This window comes from Salmo salar, chromosome 12 (assembly GCF_965601325.2).
Source record: "Salmo salar chromosome 12, fSalSal1, whole genome shotgun sequence".
NCBI classification, from domain to species: Eukaryota; Metazoa; Chordata; class Actinopteri; order Salmoniformes; family Salmonidae; genus Salmo; species Salmo salar.
In genome coordinates, this window is record NC_138302.1 from 50,912,525 (window position 1) to 50,932,088 (window position 19,564).

At 42.2% G+C, this 19,564-nt stretch overlaps 1 protein-coding gene across 1 annotated transcript in view; it reads right to left on the minus strand.

Moving 5' to 3' along the window:
* Positions 1 to 308: 308 nt before the first annotated feature.
* LOC106565223 (pleckstrin homology domain-containing family G member 4B) overlaps positions 309 to 19,564 on the minus strand; it is a 61,339-nt gene continuing 42,083 nt past the window's right edge. Inside the window, exons 15-24 of the mRNA XM_014132102.3 lie at positions 18,072 to 18,321; positions 17,400 to 17,489; positions 14,997 to 15,221; positions 8,782 to 8,952; positions 8,035 to 8,212; positions 6,594 to 6,710; positions 6,141 to 6,413; positions 3,004 to 3,257; positions 2,571 to 2,621; positions 309 to 2,364 (exon numbers count right to left, since the gene is read on the minus strand). Coding sequence (XP_013987577.3) covers positions 2,583 to 2,621; positions 3,004 to 3,257; positions 6,141 to 6,413; positions 6,594 to 6,710; positions 8,035 to 8,212; positions 8,782 to 8,952; positions 14,997 to 15,221; positions 17,400 to 17,489; positions 18,072 to 18,321 — 1,597 coding nt within the window. The 3' untranslated portion in view covers positions 309 to 2,364; positions 2,571 to 2,582. The remainder of the gene's footprint in view (positions 2,365 to 2,570; positions 2,622 to 3,003; positions 3,258 to 6,140; positions 6,414 to 6,593; positions 6,711 to 8,034; positions 8,213 to 8,781; positions 8,953 to 14,996; positions 15,222 to 17,399; positions 17,490 to 18,071; positions 18,322 to 19,564) is intronic.

Genomic DNA, 19,564 nt, shown 5'->3' on the forward strand with positions numbered 1-19,564 from the left:
TGCTTTGTCATTATGGGCTATTGTGTGTAGATTGACGAGGGGAAAATAACAATTGAATCAATTTTAGAATAAGGCTGTAACGTAACAAAATGTGGAAAAAGTCAAGGGGTATGAATACTTTCCGAAGGCACTGTAATTTCTATGACATCTAATTTTTCTTCATAAACTACCTATTTGATGATTAATTCCTTTAAAATGTTGGGCACTGTATCACATTATTTTTTACAAATCAATTTCCGTTTGGAATGAAATTAAATATTTTGTTATCTTATCAAAGTAACCAAAAATACAAACACACAAAGCGTAAATATTTTGACCAGTTTCATAATTTAATACATAAAATTGAGCTAACAACATGGAAATAAGAGTAAAAAGATGTTAATGTTGAGGAATCAAAGTGAGAAACGTTCATTAGTCTCGGACAGCATTATGAACTTGTTACGAGGCTAGCCACAATACTGTGCTTATAATTGTACTAATAAAATCCAATAAAACACATTACAAGCAAGCACCAGTTAACGTTAATGTAATTTAGTTGATAAGCTCTCTTCAACATGAGATTTAAAATCATGGACAGATCCTGTCATGGCTCTCCTACTGCATGGAAGGCATGGAACCAATTTATGGTTCTGCTGTTAAAAGATGTTTGGTCTTGCACATTTGATACAATGTTTGTCGATCAAAGTTTTGGCTATTGTAATATTGTTATTGCACGTGATGCACCATACCTCGGGTGTAGTTCTGGTCTGAAGCATGGCAGGTGTAAATGTAATGTCATGCCAGAACTGCATATTTCATGTAATAAGAGCATATGTAAAAAAAAAAATAATAACATATCTATAAAAATATAACTGCAACATGCAACATTTTCAACGAGTTACAGTTCATATAAAGAAATCAGTCAATTCGGCCCTAATCTATGGATTTCACATGACTGAGCAAGGGCCTAGCCTTGGGTGTGCCTGGGAGGGCATAGGCTCTCCCACTTGGGAGCCAGCCCAGCCAATCAGAATTGGTTTTTCCCCACAAAAGGGCTTTATTACACACAGAAATACTCCTCAGCTGTCCGGGTGATTGGCCTCAGATGATACCGCAGGTGAAGAAGTCGGATGTGGAGGTCCTGGGCTGTAAGTGGTTACACGTGGTCTGCGGTTGTGATGCCAGTTGGACGTACTGCCAAATGCTCTAAAATGATTTTGGAGACGGCTTATGGTAGGGAAATTCTCTGGCATCAGTTCTGGTGGACATTCCTGCAGCCAGCATGCCAATTGGACGCTCCCTCAAAACTTGAGACATTGGCGGCATTGTGTTGTGTGACAAAACCAGCATAAGTACGAAAAAAAAAAAATGTATGAAATGTATGCATTCACTACTGTAAGTCGCTCTGGATAAGAGCGTCTGGTAAATGACTAAAATGTAAAATGTAAAAATGTAAGGTGCACCTGTGTAATGATAATTCTGTTTAATCAGCTGCTTGATATCACACACACACACACACCTGTCAGGTGGATGGATTATATTGGAAAAGGAGAAATGCTCACTAACAGGAATGTAAAGACATTTGTGCACAAAATCTGAGAGAAATAAGCTTTTGTGCATATGGAAAATCTCAGATCTTTTACTTCAGCTGATGAAACATGGGACCAACACTTTACACAGTGTTTATATATTTTTTTCAGTATACATAAAAAGACAGTTGAAGTTGATTCATTGATTGATTCACCACTGTATTTATGAAAAGGTTACCTGCACAGTTTACTGAGGTCATGGGTTATTGGTTTAGCTTGGCAGAAAACATTCTCTTGGCCTGGGATGACATTCACACCTGCCCCTCCAGGTCAGAGCACGCTCAAGGACAGGTATGATGGTTGCGTCACGTGCAACAATTCCTTTGTCACATTTTGCAATTCACTATAACCTATTTTGTCAATCCCCTAAAAAGCTGTGCTTTATATAGGGTGACATTGTGCAATGCATATGATGACATTACATGTATGTGACATTGCTAGTCTTAAGGAAAGGCCCCAGATAGGAAAAGTAATGTCATGTGTTACATAAAGGCTAAGTTGTAGATTGTTTAAAGAGGGACCGTATTGTATTGTAATCTAATGAATCTGAGATAACACTAAGGTTAATTACATGTTGAATGTACTTGTCTTACACAACGCAAACATAATTCAGACGCACATGTTTAAATTGCAAAACAATATAAGAACATATGTGAAATACAGTACATTTTAGTGGTCAGATAAAAAAGGAATAGAAAAAGTAGAGTACAGTAACTGTCATATAAGAGTCATATAATAGTCCCCTTTATACAGTGACACAGTTCATGGTGTCCTTCTGTTGTCGATAGGTCCAATTCTGTGAGGAGAGACAATATAGGATTGTAGTTGGATAACTTAGGGAAAATGATTGAAAGCATGAAACATCCATGTGTAAAATACAGTACATACAGTTACATACAAAACAAACATATGGAATTATATATTTTTTTATAAATCCCCAGACATAAATACAGGCCAACTATAGATGGTGAATAGTGACCTCATTATGACAGACAAACTTACCAAACTCAGAGCTCAAACCTCAGTTGACATTCCAATGGCCACATTTTGAACCTGTGGTGGAAAAAATAAAATAATAAAACATCACTTCATGTTGTATAGCTTACCAGATCACAAAGAGGTGAATTTTCACTTAGCCTCCCTTTGACATCAGTGTATGACTTTATTTTTTATATTGTTATTTTTAGTCATTTTTATGCTTTATTCAAACAGTGCAGAAGTAGATGGTGATGCAGGAGGTAAAGAAGGGCGACGCAGGAGGTAAGGCGGCCTGGTCTTCGGTGGGGAGGCATACCAGCGCCAGCCGTGTTTCCACTATACCACGGGCTCTACACCACCTCAATGCATGACTAGGTTAACATTTGATTTAGAATTCATCCTAATAGTATTATAATCCTGCGAAATTGTACAACTCATGGTTACGCTCAACCCACACCTTAGGTGGATCCTTAGTCATGGCTGGTGGTCTGTGTGGGAGCGAGGGCGAGGTGGTTTTCTCTGTGGACCGGGTGGGACTCTTGGCCTTGTGGAGGTTGGCTTCGGGTCTGTGGGCTAGCACCTCCTTCAGGCTGATGACGGAGGCACACACGGAGGAGGCGTCCTCCGCCTCTCTACCAATGGCGGAGTGACAGCTGTGGCTGGAGCTGCTGAAGCCGCTCACGCTCTCTCCTGAAGACTCTGAGCTGTTCACTGGAATAGGAAGGGGAAACCGTAAGACTTGTCCACATTCTAACCTGAAAGGAGTGCTCAGAGGACTGTTGATTTAGGATCAGGTCCCACCTCTTATTCATTGTGACTCAAAAGGCAAAACTAATCTGAGATCAGCAGTCCTACATTACTAGACACTTAGTAAATATGGGCTCAGGGCTTTTAAATGACAGATTCTTTATACACATTGTCTTTAGTTCAATCATAAATTATAAAATAGATTTTCTATGATATTAATAAAGCATTCGCAAATGCAATTAGTTATCTGTCTGGCAGTGAGACTCAAGTTTGCGAAGCATATTTTCACCATACAAATTGACCTTTATAATAAAGCATTCCATTCATCGTCGCATTTGCAGACTTATGTAAGATAGGCTACTATTGCTAAGGTAATGAGTAAATTGGAAGCTCATAATTTAAGATAATAACATAACTCAATCCCTATTTGCAGAAAAGACAGCAGCGAGTAGGGGTGTGGACCTAGGCTAGGTTATAACAGATACTGTAAGTTTCTTTCCTTTCTTTGCATGAAAAAAAGTGTCCTTTTATAAACACATTTCAAACATTTTTTTCTGCCTTTAAAGCTACCATTTGGAAGAGGGCGTAAAATAGCCTTGGTCATTTTCTTTTGTGGATTAAATTCAACATGAAATCAACAAAAAAACATGTCACTGTGTTATTGGATTTACAGGGCCAAATTAATGCAGGGGCTTACCCCAGCTGAAGAATCTGGGCCCAGGCCCGTTGGGGGAGGGAGGGGGGGCTCTCGCTCTCACTGTCTCGACCTCTGAATGCTCAGCTATGAGAAGCCAACAGACATTTACTCCTGAGGCACTGACCTGTTGCACCCTCTATAACCACTGTGACTATTATTTGACCCTGCTGATCATCTATGAATGCTTGAACATCTTGAAGAATGATCTCGCTTTAATGGCCATGTACTCTTATAATCTCCACCGGCACAGCCAGAAGAGGACTGGCCTCCTAGGTTCCTGCCTTCCTAGGGGAGTTTTTTCTAGCCACTGTTCATCGCTTGCTCTTAGGGCTGGGTTTCTGTATAGGCACTTTGTGGCATCTGCTGATTGGAATTTTATTGATTTGTTTACAGAAAATTATGGTGTGACAGGAGGTTGGGGAAGGGGGGCTACCAAAAAAACAAAAACAAAGCCCCAGCACCTGTGATTTCTTAATCTGGCCCTGTGGATTTAAGTAAAATGTTTTGGGGGAAAAAAAGACTACATTTATTTACAGTTTTTAACATTGATTCAATGTCATCAGATATTTTGGGGTTGAAATGACTTGGAAAATTATTTGGAAACAACATTAAATCAACCAGTTTTTTCCCAGTGGGTTGTGTGCATGACTTATTCTATGAAGTAAATTATCCCATGTCAGTTTTTGATACCCAAATGTTGGGTTGGGGACCAAATGGTGGACCATCATGACTGCATGGCCACGCACGCCTCCAACTCAATCATCAAGTTTGCAGACGATACAACAGTAGAAGGCTTGATTACCAACAATGACGAGACAGCCTACAGGGAGGTGGTGAGGGCTCTGGGAGTGTGGTGCCAGGATAATAACCTCTCACTCAATGTCAACAAAACATAGGAGATGATCGTGGACTTCAGGAAACAGCAGAGGGAGCACCCCCCTATCCACATCGATAGGACAGCAGTGGAGAAGGTAGAACGCTTCAAGTTCCTCGGCGTACACATCACTGACGAACTAAAATGGTTCACCCACACAGACAGTGTGGTGAAGGCACAGCAGCACCGATTGAACCTTAGGATGCTGAAGAAATTTGACTTGGCACCTAAAACCCTAAAACTTTTATAGATGCACAATTGAGAGCATCCTGTCGGGCTGTATCACCGCCTGGTACGGCAACCACCTCCCGTAACCGGTGCGGTCTGCCCAACACATCAAAGGGGGTAAACTACCTGCCCTTCAGGACACCTATAGCACCTGATATCACAGGAAGGCCAAAAAGATCAAAGACATCAACCACACCAGCCACTGCATGTTCACCCCGCTATCATCCCAAAGGCGAGGTCAGTACAGGTGCTTCAAAGCTGGGACCGAAAGACTGAAAAATTGCTTCTATCTCAAGGCCATCAGACTGTTAAATAGCCACCACTTGCACATTAGAGGCTGCTGCCTATATAAATAGACTTGAAATAACTGGCCACTTTAACAATGGAACACTAGTCACTTTAATAATGTTTACATATTTTGCATTTCCCATCTCATATGTATATACTGTATTCTATTCCACTGTATCTTAGTCTATGCCGCTCTGACATTGCTCATCCATATATTTATATATTCTTAATTCCATTCCTTTACTTAGATTTTTGTGTATTGTGTATATTGTTGTGAAATTGTTAGATATTACCTGTTAGATATTACTGTACTGTTGGAGCTAGAAACACAAGCATTTCGCTACACCCACAATAACATCTGCTAAACACATGTATGTGACCAGTAAAATTTGATTTGATCATGGCTGATTAATTTTGGGCTGTGGTATGAGATTTGGTCCTCTCTAGAAATAGATCATTCTCTCTTAATTTCTGGGGTCACAGAAAAATCCCCACCATTTCTGGTGGCTGGGTCACTCATAACACAAACATTTCTGAGAACCACCTAGCCTCTCTCAACAGTAGCTGTGTCTTACAACAAATAGGAATCATAGGAAGAGCGTCTGACCCTGTAAACAGTATTCGGACAAGGAGACAGCAATTCATGCTTTGGATTTGTTTACCTGGCTACTGTCAAAACCAAATGCAAACTTCTCCCCAAATTAGCATGTTTTAGTGTATATTCCCCAAATTAGCTACCCTTCTCATTATATCCACTCACTCAGTAGATTCTGACTTCCGCTCTCCTGGTCCATGTCATCCTCCTCCAGGACCCCAGGCGGCGGGGAGTAGCCCCCGTGACCCCCCGCCCCCCTCCGCTTCGGGCCACACAGGTACCCCTCCACGGCGGACGACAGGGACCCTCTCCCAGAGGACGAAGAGCAGTGGCTGCCGGAAGACGACGAACAGCTACCCGAGCCAATGGAGTTAGGCCGCAGCACAGGACACCCGCCCTGCGAGCTAGATGTCCCCGAGGAGGCCAAAGCCTTGGATTCTGGGAGGGCCAGATGAAATCAAATTGTATAAGACGGGACATGAATGAGACAAAAATTTAAATTCCAAAGGTGGATCAACCAGGACCTCGGAAAAACATATTTATGATGGTGTTAATTTATTACTAAGAAGAACCATTCCAATTGTAGTCTAATTTAAATATTCTATTACGGGTGCGTACCTCTTCCCATCAGAGCACAATTGACTGCCCTGTCGTTGATGGCCTCATCGCTAGGCTGGATGTCCATGAAGGGCTTGTTCCCGATACCCATGAACACCCTCTCCTGCATACGAATCTCTAGAATATAGCAAACATAATACCGTTTAAACATTGACCTATTTTGAGAGATGAGCTGACAGATACATTTTTCTTGGAGCAAGGCACAACATATTACCATGGACAGAAAGAAGTGGAAGGATACAATTGTAGCCTTACGTATGTGACAAGGGAATGAAAAGGATTTAGTTAGTAAGTAATTGACTTATAAGGGTAGGAACACAACAACAAAACTCAAACATTGACCCAAGAAATACTATGGCTGTGTACTAGTCTCATTCCAAGATATGTATTTGAACAGTGCATCAGGTAGAGTGCTTTAATTTACTACTTTGTTGCAAGAGCTTCCCGTCATGACCCTTTCTGCTTCTACTTAAAATCCAGGTTAATAGTAATGGCAAGGCGAGCTATATGCCAGAAGCCTGACATTTTTTATTTGCCTTGCCTCTATTCCTTCATAACCACCTGACCAAATGATCACAGTTGAAAGTGTTGGATTGGTGTACATCACATTGCACTCACCCATCAATTCCATTCACATCAGGGGGAATGCAGGAAAGAGAATGACATACTACATGACTGCTAGAAACCAATAAAACCTACAGGTGTTGGATCTTAATTTGATCACTCTATTGTTGGTTAAAATGTTCCTGCACCACATGATTGAGCTTCAAGATGTACATATATTCACTGAAAACATGCATTAACACAGTTATATTAACCGTATTGCATTTTTCATGTAAGCTAATTTTGGCCAGCTAATAGCCTAACCAACAATCAAGCAACATTATGGACTAAACGTTCAAATCTTGTTGCTGCAGGATCATTTTGCAGTACAGGTCAAATTAAGATTCAACATCTTTACTACCACTACAACATCCTTACTATCACTTCTGGCACATAAATGTATGACAGTTCTGAAAATGTTACTACAGGTGTAGGATCTTATTGTGACCAGTATTGTAGCAGCAAAATCATCTGCAGAAACAGGATTTTATAATTTAGTCCATAATGTTGCTTGATCGGTGGTAAGGCTATTAGCTGTCCAAAATTAGGCTACATGAAAAGGGGAATACTGTTCATATAACCGTGTGTTGTTGCATTTTTTTTCAGTGCATTTATGTGAATCATGAACCTACATTTCCTTCGGGAAGGGAAAATTCTCAGCAACAAAAGACTGATCCAATTAAGATTCTACATCTGTAGCTTTCAAATCCTTGCTTCCACCGTCCTTCTTTCCTCAATTCCCAATTGACGTTTAGTAATGTTTTCCGACACAGACCAGATCACCTGAGGACTCTTTCTGGTGATTCTGAGAGACCTGATTGGCTGGGTGACCTCTGACCTCTATTGTGTACAGCCTGCTCCCAGAGGATGCGCTCAAGGTCTTTGGTCCAGGCATCCTTCACCTCACTGTTCCCTGCCTGCAGCGTGTACGTGTCCTGGGACTTCCTCCTTCGGAACCAGATCTCAAAGCACAGCCCGCTGTCCCCCGAGTTATGGGTCATCCCAATGTCAGAGGTCTGTCAAAATAGACAACATGGCATTTACCTAAATACAACTTGTAAGGCTTATGAAGTCTTCAAAAACGTTAAAGACTATAAAGGCCTACACTTTATGGATATTACTGTGTACAACTTCGTCTTTAATTTCTAAGCAAAAATTAGTCACCCTAGACCACGTGTCAAACTCATTCCACTGAGGGCCGAGAGTCTGTACTTGATTGATGAATTAAGGTCACTAATTAGTAAAGTACTCCCCTCACCTGGTTGTCTAGGTCTTAACTGAAAGGAAAAACCCAAAACTCGCAGACACTAGGCCGTCCATGGAATGAGTTTGAAACCCCTGCCCTAGACAGACGAGGTCATCTGCAGTGCACAGTTTTCCTTCTCCATTTTAAAGTAGGGTATTTTTTAATGTATCATATACAGTTTTTCTAAGCAATAGAGGAAGTGAAACTTTAGGAGTGCAGCTAGGTCAAATGGGAAACTCCAGATAATGCTCTCTCATGTCACACAAGGCCTTTTATAACTTAAACATGTGTTTCAATGAAAGCCAATGGAAGTAGCTATGTTGTTTACTGTCTGCATACCTTAAATGACTGTTTGTAGACATAAGTGTCATTGCCCACATCAGTCCACTTGGTCTTGCTGAAGAGGATGAGGTCCTGGAAGAGGAAGATGTGGCGGAAACATTTCTTCTTCCTGAAAGACACCAGGAACTCGTCCTGACGAATCAGCTGCCCCTGCTCCTTCAGGTTGACCTAGAGGCAAAGAAAGATGACATTGAGGGCGGGCTGTATTCTGTCAGGATATTTCTATGGTAAGATAAACCATTTTTAGTACCTTGATATTTGACATTATACTGTGTTCACCCCGTTTTTTTAGGTTCTGAACAACCTCACAAATGTGGTAAATAGTTATTTGGGTTAGGTGGGTAAATCATTATGCCAAAGTGAGTCACCTGAAAAAAAGTTTGAAGACCCCTGCACTATACCGTATGACCGCAAGGTCAGTTGCCAATGCACAGTAGATCAGAGCCAAGTGGTGCCTTGAAGTTCAGAGATAACAAGAGTTGTGGACTGAGTGCGGTCAACTGCATGGGCAGTATACAGGTCTAAAAGGAGTGAAAGGGTTAAACAAGCTTATTATCTTAAAAAAAAAATGAAAGCAACCAAACCACCTCACAAACTCGTTATCTCTCTCAGAACGATCTTCTTGACCCTAACCAGTCAGGCTTCAAGGCAGGTCACTCAACTGAGACTGCTCTTCTCTGTGTCATAGAGGCTCTCAGCACTGCCAGAGCTGACTGTCCCTCTCCTCTGTTCTCATCCTCCAAGCTCAATCCACTGCCTTCGACATTGTGAACCATCAGATCCTCCTCTCCACCCTCTCAGGGCTGGGCGTCTCAGGCTCTGCACACACTCTGATATCATCTGTCATGACTCTCCTTGCTGAGGATCCAAGGCCCCAGATCAGATTAGCAAATGGCTGACGATGACCAGGGTTCCAGGTGCTTTCGGAGTGCCTCTGTGACACAGAGAAGAGCAGTCTCAGTTGAGTGACCTGCCTTGAAGCCTGACTGGTTAGGGTCAAGAAGATCGTTCTGAGAGAGATAACGAGTTTGTGAGGTGGTTTGGTTGCTTTCATTTTATTAATATATATATATATATATATATATATATATATATATATATATATACTGCTAAAAAAAACACTTAAACAACACAATGTAACTCCAAGTCAATCACACTTCTGTGAAATTGATCTGTCCACTTAGGAAGCAACACTGATTGACAATAAATTTCACATGCTGTTGTGCAAATGGAATAGACAACAGGTGGAAATTATAGGCAATTAGCAAGACACCCCCAATAAAGGAGTGGTTCTGCAGGTGGTGACCACAGACCACTTCTCAGTTCCTATGCTTCCTGGCTGATGTTTTGGTCACTTTTGAATGCTGGCGGTGCTTTCACTCTAGTGGTAGCATGAGACGGAGTCTACAACCCACACAAGTGGCTCAGGTAGTGCAGCTCATCCAGGATGGCACATCAATGCGAGCTGTGGCAAGAAGGTTTGCTGTGTCTGTCAGCGTAGTGTCCAGAGCATGGAGGTGCTACCAGGAGACAGGCCAGTACATCAGGAGACGTGGAGAAGGCCGTAGGAGGGCAACAACCCAGCAGCAGGACCGCTACCTCCACCTTTGTGCAAGGAGGAGCACTGCCAGAGCCCTGCAAAATGACCTCCAGCAGGCCACAAATGTGCATGTGTCTGCTCAAACGGTCACAAACAGACTCCATGAGGGTGGAATGAGGGCCCGACGTCCACAGGTGGGGGTTGTGCTTACAGCCCAACACCGTGTAGGACGTTTGGCATTTGCCAGAGAACACCAAGATTGGCAAATTCGGCACTGGCACCCTGTGCTCTTCACAGATGAAAGCAGGTTCACACTGAGCACATGTGACAGACGTGACAGAGTCTGGAGACGCCGTGGAGAACGTTCTGCTGCCTGCAACATCCTCCAGCATGACCGGTTTGGCGGTGGGTCAGTCATGGTGTGGGGTGGCATTTCTTTGGGGGCCGCACAGCCCTCCATGTGCTCGCCAGAGGTAGCCTGACTGCCATTAGGTACCGAGATGAGATCCTCAGAACCCTTGTGAGACCATATGCTGGTGCGGTTGGCCCTGGGTTCCTCCTAATGCAAGGCAATGTTAGACCTCATGTGGCTGGAGTGTGTCAGCAGTTCCTGCAAGAGGAAGGCATTGATGCTATGGACTGGCCTGCCCGTTCCCCAGACCTGAATCCAATTGAGCACATCTGGGACATCATGTCTCGCTCCATCCACCAACGCCACGTTGCACCACAGACTGTCCAGGAGTTGGCGGATGCTTTAGTCCAGGTCTGGGAGGAGATCCCTCAGGAGACCATCCGCCACCTCATCAGGAGCATGCCCAGGTGTTGTATGGAGGTCATACAGGCACGTGGAGGCCACACACACACTACTGAGCCTCATTTTGACTTGTTTTAAAGGACATTACATCAAAGTTGGATCAGCCTGTAGTGTGGTTTTCCACTTTAATTTTGAGTGTGACTCCAAATCCAGACCTCCATGGGTTGATAAATTGGATTTCCATTGATTATTTGTGTGTGATTTTGTTGTCAGCACATTCAACTATGTAAAGAAAAGTATTTAATAAGATTATTTCATTCATTCAGATCTAGGATGTCACAGTATCTAACGAAGGTGGCGCCCCTCCTCGGTCGGGCGGCGCTCGGCGGTCGTCGTCGCCGGCCTATTAGCTGCCACCGATCGTTGTTTCTGTGTCTTTTGGTTTTGTCTGTATCTCGCACCTGTTTTGTGTTTGTCATTAGTGGGGGGTTATTTAGTGTGTATTTTCAGTTGGGGTTCTCGTGCGGGATTGTTTATTGTCCACTCAGGACAGTTGTGATTAGAAAACTGTTATTGTCTATTATATTGCCGGGCTGCGCCCCGTGCGCTTTTTTTCTTTTCAGTGCGCTTATTTTGGGAAGGTGTTTTTCCCCTGGCGGACTTCGCCACACGCCCTACGGCTATTGTGTGTTGCTATTATTATTAAAACACAGTTGCTCCGGCCCTCTGTCTCCTGCTCCTGATTCCACATCTCCACTGGTCCTAGACAGCCGTGACATAGGATGTGTTATTTTAGTGTTCCCTTTATTTTTTTGAGCAGTATATATATATATATATATATATATATATATATATCTCTTTTTGAGTTTAACTGTTGGTTAAGGTCTTGTAAGTAAGCATTTCACGATAAGGTCTGCACTTGTATTTGGCGCATGTGACAAATAAAGTTTGATTTGATCTGCTAAATGACTAAAATGTCAAATGTAAATGTGGTTCACAGATAGTTATGTGTGTCATGTTGGTAAATCATATTTCCAATGTGGGTCTTCTGAAAGAAAGTTTGAAAACCACTGACATGGACAACCGGTAGCCCATGAACAAACATCCATAGAAATGTTGCTTCGATAGTCTGTCTTATCACAAACACTTTAAATCTGAATAAATAACACTCAACATACCTCTGCTTTCCATTCCACTCCCTCTCATTCCATCCTTTGAATACAAGCTGTACTCTGTTACATTTCAATATTATACCCATGCTGAGATAATATTGGATAAAAATGTTGCTTTTGTGTGTCTTGTCATAAAACCAGGATGGGTGCTAGAACATTGGTAGTGGATGAAGTGAGTTCCCTGGGCCACAATGAAAACGGCTTTGAGCACTTTTTTTTTTTTTTAAACTAACAATATAGGACTACCAACTACTCCTGTCCACTCCTCTGTACCCCAATCCATCTTAATTTCCTATCTATTCTACAGTTTACGTTCTTACATATTGGAACTGATATGAGACAGACAACTAGCATTCCACACACACACACACACAACTGTTCCAAGGATAAAGTCGCCTCGGGAGTAGTATGTCCTATCCAACACTACAACAATGAATAACCAACAATCCAGTCTAGTCCTGTCCTGCCCAGTCCTCTCCTCTACTCTCAGAGGACCTCATCCCCCACCCAACATGCCTACTACGGTACACCCAGAAAGAAGAGGATGTGTAGGAACGTAATGTTTAGATAGGGACATACACAACCGGTCAAAAGTTTTAGAACACCTACTCATTCAAGGGTTCTTCTTTATTTTTACTATTTTGTAATAGTGAAGACATCACAACTTTGAAATAACACATATGGAATCATGTAGTAAACAAAAAAAAGTGTTAAACAAGATTCTTCAAAGTCGCCATCTTTTGCCTTGATGACAGCTTTGCACACTCTTGGCATTCTCTCAACCAGCTTCATGAGGTAGTCACCTGGAATGAATTACAATTAACAGGTGTGCCTTGTTAAAAGTTAGTTTGTGGAATTTCTTTCCTTAATGTGTTTGAGCCAATCAGTTGTGTTGTGACAAGATGGGGGGTATACAGAATATAGCCCCATTTGGTGAAAGACCAAGTCTATATTATTGCAAGAACAGCTCAAATAAGAAACGACAGTCCATCATTACTTTAAGACATGAAGGTCAGACAATATGGAATATTTCAAGAACTATAAAAGTTTCTTCAAGTGCAGTCCCAAAAACCATCAAGCGCTATGATGAAACTGGCTCTCATGAGGACCGCCACAGGAAAGGAAGACCCAGTTACCTCTGCTGAGGATAAGTTCATTAGAGTTACCACCCTCAGAAATTCCAGCCCAAATAAATGCTTCAGAGTTCAAGTAACAGACACATCTTAACATCAACTGTTCAGAGACTGCGTGAATCACGCCTTCATGGTCAAAATGTTGCAAATAAACCACTACTAAAGGACACCAATAAGAAGAAGAGACTTGCTTGGGCCAAGAAACATGAGCAATGGACATTAGACCGGTGGAAATTTGTCCTTTGGTCTGGAGTCCAAATTTGAGATTTTTGGTTCCAACCTCCATGTCTTTGTGAGACGCGGTGTGGGTGAACGGATAATCTCTGCATGTGTATTTTCCACCGTAAAGCATGGAGGAGGAGGTGTTACAGTGTGGGGGTGCTTTGCTGGTGACAAGGTCAGTGATTTATTTAGAATTAAAAGGCACACTTAACCAGCGTGGCTACCACAGCATTCTGCAGAGCTACACCATCCCATCTGGTTTGCGCTTACTGGGATTATCATTTGTTTTTCAACAGGACAATGACCCAAAACACCTCCAGGCTGTGTGAGGGCTATTTTACGAAGGAGAGTGATGGAGTTCTGCATCAGATGACCTGGCCTCCACAATCCCCCGACCTCAACCAAATTGAGATGGTTTGGGATGAGTCGGACCGCAGAGTGAAGGAAAAGAGGCCAACAAGTGCTCAGCATATATGGGAACTCCTTCAATAATGTTGGAAAAGCATTCCAGGTGAAGCAGGTTGAGAGAATGCCAAGAGTGTGCAAAGCTGTCATCAAGGCAAAGGGTGGCTATTTGAAGAATCTCAAATATTGTCACGTTGTATAATGATATGAGAAAGGAGCAGGAATACGAAATAGTTTTTTATTCTTCTACTCAAAATAGAGTACATCATGAACATGACGGGGACGAAGCTCAAACCAAACCTGTATTGTATATATATTATATATATATATATAATACAATACAGGGCTGTAACCCAAACAAAGAGCGAGGTGTAAACCTCTAATAAATACACAGGACGAAACCCGTAATAACAAGTGCACAATAACAAGCAAGCCTATACAACAGAGCACAGGTACTCACAAGACCAATGGACATGGAACAATAATCAACAAGAACAATGGGGAACAGAGGGCACATGCTTATCAGGGGGAATGGGAACCAGGTGTGCGTAATGAGACAAGACAGTCCGGGGTTGGTGGTAATGATCGAGTTCAGTGATGCCTGGAAGGCCGGTGACTTAGAACTGAACGGAATGAGCAGCAGTACCGGGGGAATCCGTGACAAATATAAAGTATATTTTGATATGTTTTACACTTTTTTGGTTACTACATAATTCCATATGTGTTATTTCAGAGCTTTGATGTCTTCACTATTATTCTACAGTGTAGAAAAAAGTAAAAATAAATAAAAACCCTGGAATGAGTAGGTGTACTAAAATTTGGACCGGTAGTATATATGGAATAAAGATGGAGTTTCTGCCTCTGCTTGCTCTTTAGGGTCTAGCCCAGGTTACTGTAAAAGCACATGTGACAACTGCCGATAACCCCCACTAAAAAAGGGATTCATGAATACATTTGATTGATTGGCTTCACCCCCTAACACTCACATCACAGTCCTGTATGTCGTCCATGGCCAGCAGGTTGTTGCCATGGCGCAATTGGAACTGGATGACTTCAAGGGCACGCTGAACTTCGGCCTCCTCGCGGCCCCGGTGGGGCCCGCAATCCCTCGCCATGTCTTGCAGCAGCAGGCTGTACTTGCTGATCCGCTGCACCGGCTTCAGCAGGTACGATGACAGATCCATCTTGTCGCCCAGCTGTGTCTGTTTTTGCTAGTGTTGGGGAGATATACAGTGCATTCGTAAAGTATTCAGACCCCTTGACTTTTTCCACATTTTGTTACGTTACAACCTCATTCGAAAATTGATTAAATAGTTTTTTCCCCCTCATCAATCTACACCCAATACCCATACTGACAAAGATAAAACAGGTTTTAAGATAAAAACTGAAATATCACATATAAATAAAAGTATTCAAACTCTTTACCCAGTACTTTGTTGAAGCACCTTTGGCAGCAATTACAGCCTTGCATCTTCTTGGGTATGATGGTACAAGCTTGGCACACCTGTATTTGAGGAATTTCTCACATTGTTCTCTGCAGATCTTCTCAAGCTCTGTTAGGTCGGATGGGGAATGTCGCTGCACAGTTATTTTTAGGTCTCTCCAGAGATGTTTGATAGGGTTCAAGTCTGGGTTCTGGCTGGGCCACCGAAGGCACTCTTGCGTTGTCTTGGCTGTGTGCTTAGGGTTGTTGTCCTGTTGGAAGGTGAACCTTCGCCCCAGTCTAAGGTCCTGAGCGCTCTGGAGCAGGTTTTCATCGAGGATCTCTCTGTACTTCGCTCCGTTCATCTTTCCCCTCGACTTGTCTCCCAGTCCCTGCCGCTGGAAAACATCCCCACAGCATGATGCTGCCACCACCATGTTTCACCGTAGGGATGGTGCCAGGTTTCCTCCAGACATGACAGAGGGTCAAGGAAATGGTTTTTACTAGAGATAGCTTGAGCTGACAACGACTTGGTGATAAAAACATAAGCTGGCAATCCATAGACAAGATGTTGGTGTGTGTGACCAGAGATAGAGATAGTCTGGAGGAGTTTAGAACAATCTCTCATTGTCTCATCTTCTTCAAATCTGGGAAACTAAGCTGGGTTGGGGGTAAAACAACATCCCGTGTAGATAACCAGGAGATGGACCAAGGTGGCTTATGGGAGGGGTTGAACCAGCCCTGACTAAGCATTTTTAGGTCCAATATAATATCTTCGTTCATTTTCAGTTAGGCTATTCGGCCTGTCTCATTATTGCAATAATTAATCAATATTGAATAAAGATGATTGTTTGAAGAAATGACAAAGTCTCTCTCACTTGATTAGAATATTCCACCACAGCTGTCATGTGCCTTTTACTGTGGAGTGGCTTCCGTCTGGACACTACCATAAAGGCCTGATTGGTGGAGTGCTGCAGAGATGGTTATCCTTCTGGAAGGTTCTCTCATCTCCACAGAGGAACTCTGGAGCTCTGTCAGATTGACCATAGGGTTCTTGGTCACCTCCCTGGCCAAGGTCCTTCTCCCCCAATTGCTCAGTTTGGTCAGGCACCCAGCTCTAGGAAGAGTCTTGGTGGTTCCAAACTTCTTCCATTTAAGAATGATGGAGGTCACTGTGTTCTTGGGGACCTTCAATGCTTCAGAAATGTTTTGATACCCTTCCCTAGATTTATGCCTCGACACAATCCTGTTTCGGAGCTCTACGGACAATTCCTTTGACCTCATGGCTTGGTTTTTCCTCTGACATGCAATGTCAACTGTGGGACCTTATATAGACAGGTGTGGGCCTTTCCAAATCATGTCCAATCAATTGAATTTACCACAGGTGGGCTCCAATCAAGTTGTAGAAACATGTCAAGTATGATCAATTTGAAACAGGATGCACCTGAGCTAAATTTCGAGTCTCATAGAAAAGGGTCTGAATACTTATGTAAACAAGGTATTTCTGTTTTTGTTTGTAATACATTTTTTTTTTTAAATCTAAAAACCTGTTTTTGCTTTGTCATTATGGGGTATTGTGTGTAGATTGATGAGGACATTTATTTAATATATTTTAGTAAAGGCTGTAACGTAACAAAATGTGGAAAAAGTCAAGCGGTCTGAATACTTTCCGAATGCACTTTATAGGTTACAATAGATTTATGGTAGATACAATACATCAGTACCCTACTTTAGTATTGATTTGTTAGGCCTTTGCTCATGCAAGTTATTCCTTCAACAGCGTCTTAGTAGGAATGTCATACAATAGGAAAATATTATGAAAATGCATGAGTATTGGGAAGTGCATGTTAAAATATACTATTAAGGCCTCATAATTCCTTGCAAAACCGGTTGTTCCAGTGTCACTTCCACAACAAATTAATTTATCTAATATCAGTGTACTGTGAGGGATGTTTGAAGTCCTCACCTTGAAGAAGTCATGGCCGTGGTTGATGAGTAAGCTGTCTGACTTGGGTTTGTTCTTGCTGTAGAGGGCGTACAGACCAAAGCTCTCACTCTGGATAGAGGAAAAACAATGAAATGAAAGACAACAGAAAATATCCCCGTTTTTCGTATTGTTGGGAAAACAGGAAATGGGATAAAAATCTTAGGAAATTCCCAGGAACTCTGTCTAATCACCAGTGTGCACATCTGGAATATTTTAGACAGTGGTAGACACTACCTGCTTGTTGATTCAACAAGATTTTAGTTGAACTGACTTGTGGCATGCGGTCCACATCACTTGTTGGTGATTGCAGATCACAGATAAGATACAATAAAAAGACTAAAGCGTCTCTCACCCCAATAAGTTGCTGTTGATTGTTTGTGTAAGAGCAGTTGGATTACAAGATACTGTTATACCAGTGTTACTTTCCTTTTAACTTCTCTGTGAAGTGATGGGGACACTACCCTGGAAAGGGTGCCGTCCTTCACTTAAACGCATCATCATCACAGTTTTTGATCTTGAAAACTATAGAACAATTGTTGTAATAACAGTGGACTTATGAACAAAATAATGAAAGATTGTTTTGTGTGAAATATCCCTTTAAGGTTAGGGTTAGTTATCAAGCGGTTAAGGCACATAACTATGGGAACCCACATGTCGTAGGAAGCTGCGTCCCACCCTGAAGGGCTCTCGGAGGCAGCCCTCCAGCTCTTTCAGGAAGTGGTGTCGATGGAAGTCATGGAGTTTCTCCAGGTTGCCGAAAATGCTCCCCCTCTGGCCCCTTAGGTCCTGAGGCACGTCAGGCCTCTCCAGCTCGGGGAAGTAGTGCTCTCGGACATAACCTAGAGATCGTACATACTCCCTCTCAGTCAACAAGAGCTCCTCCATGATCCTCTGCAACTTCCTGTCCACGCAAGAAACATGGAATAGGGATTTTATTAAAGATTTATACAAAGCATTCCCAACATTAAGAAACATACATGCCAAATATAGACCATATATTGCATTCCATACAGGTTATAGAAAAGAAAAGAAGCTGTCCGTTCAGTCCTGCCTACCTACAGGTTATGGAAAATGTGCTCTTTTAGTATTTCACCAGTAGGTTTTCTCAAGGTGAACACTTCCACTTGTGAGCCAAAGATAATAAAACAAAAACACTATATTAAATACTACAGTAATGTCTGCAAAAACACTACAGTAATACTACATTTTACCTCAATCAGCAAAAACACTACATTTATTACAGTATATACTACAGTTTTATTTTACTACAGTATGCACATATACAGTGCATTTGGAATGTATTCAGACCCCTTTTTCCACGTTGTTACATTACAGCCATATTCTAAAATTGATTAAATTAAATATTTTCCTCATCCATCTACACACAATTCCCCATAATGACGAAGTTACAACAGGTTTTTAGACATTTTTGCTAATTTATAAAAAATAAAAAACAGAAATACCTTATTTATGTAACTATTCAGACCCTTTGCTATGAGACTCGAAATTCAGCTCATGTGCATCCTCTTTCCATTGATCATCCTTGAGATGTTTCTACAACTTGATTGGAGTTCACCTGTGATAAATTCAATTGATTGGACATGGTTTGGAAAGGCCCACACCGGTCTATATAAGGTCCCACAGTTAACAGTGCATGTCAGAGCAAATAACAAGCCATGAGGTCGAAGGAATGGTCTGTAAAGCTCCAAGACAGGATTGTGTTGAGACACACATCTAGGGAAGGGTACCAAAACATTTCTGCAGCATTGAAGGTCCCCAAGAACACAGTGGCCTCCATCATTCTTAAATGGAAGAAGTTTGGATCCACCAAGACTCTTTCTAGAATTGCCCACCTGGCCAAACTGAGCAATTGAGGGAGAAGGGTGTTGGTCAGGGAGGTGACCAAGAACCCGATGGTCACTCTGACAGAGCTCCAGAGTTCCTCTGTGGAGATGGGAGAACCTTCCAGAAGGACAACAATTTCTGCAGCACTCTACCAATCAGGCCTTTATGGTAGATTGGCCAAACTGAACCACTCCTCAGATAAAAGCACATGACAGTCCGTTTGGCATAAGCCAAAAAAACTAGATTGAACTCTTTGGCCTGAATGCAAAGCGTCACATCTGGAGTAAACCTGGCACCAT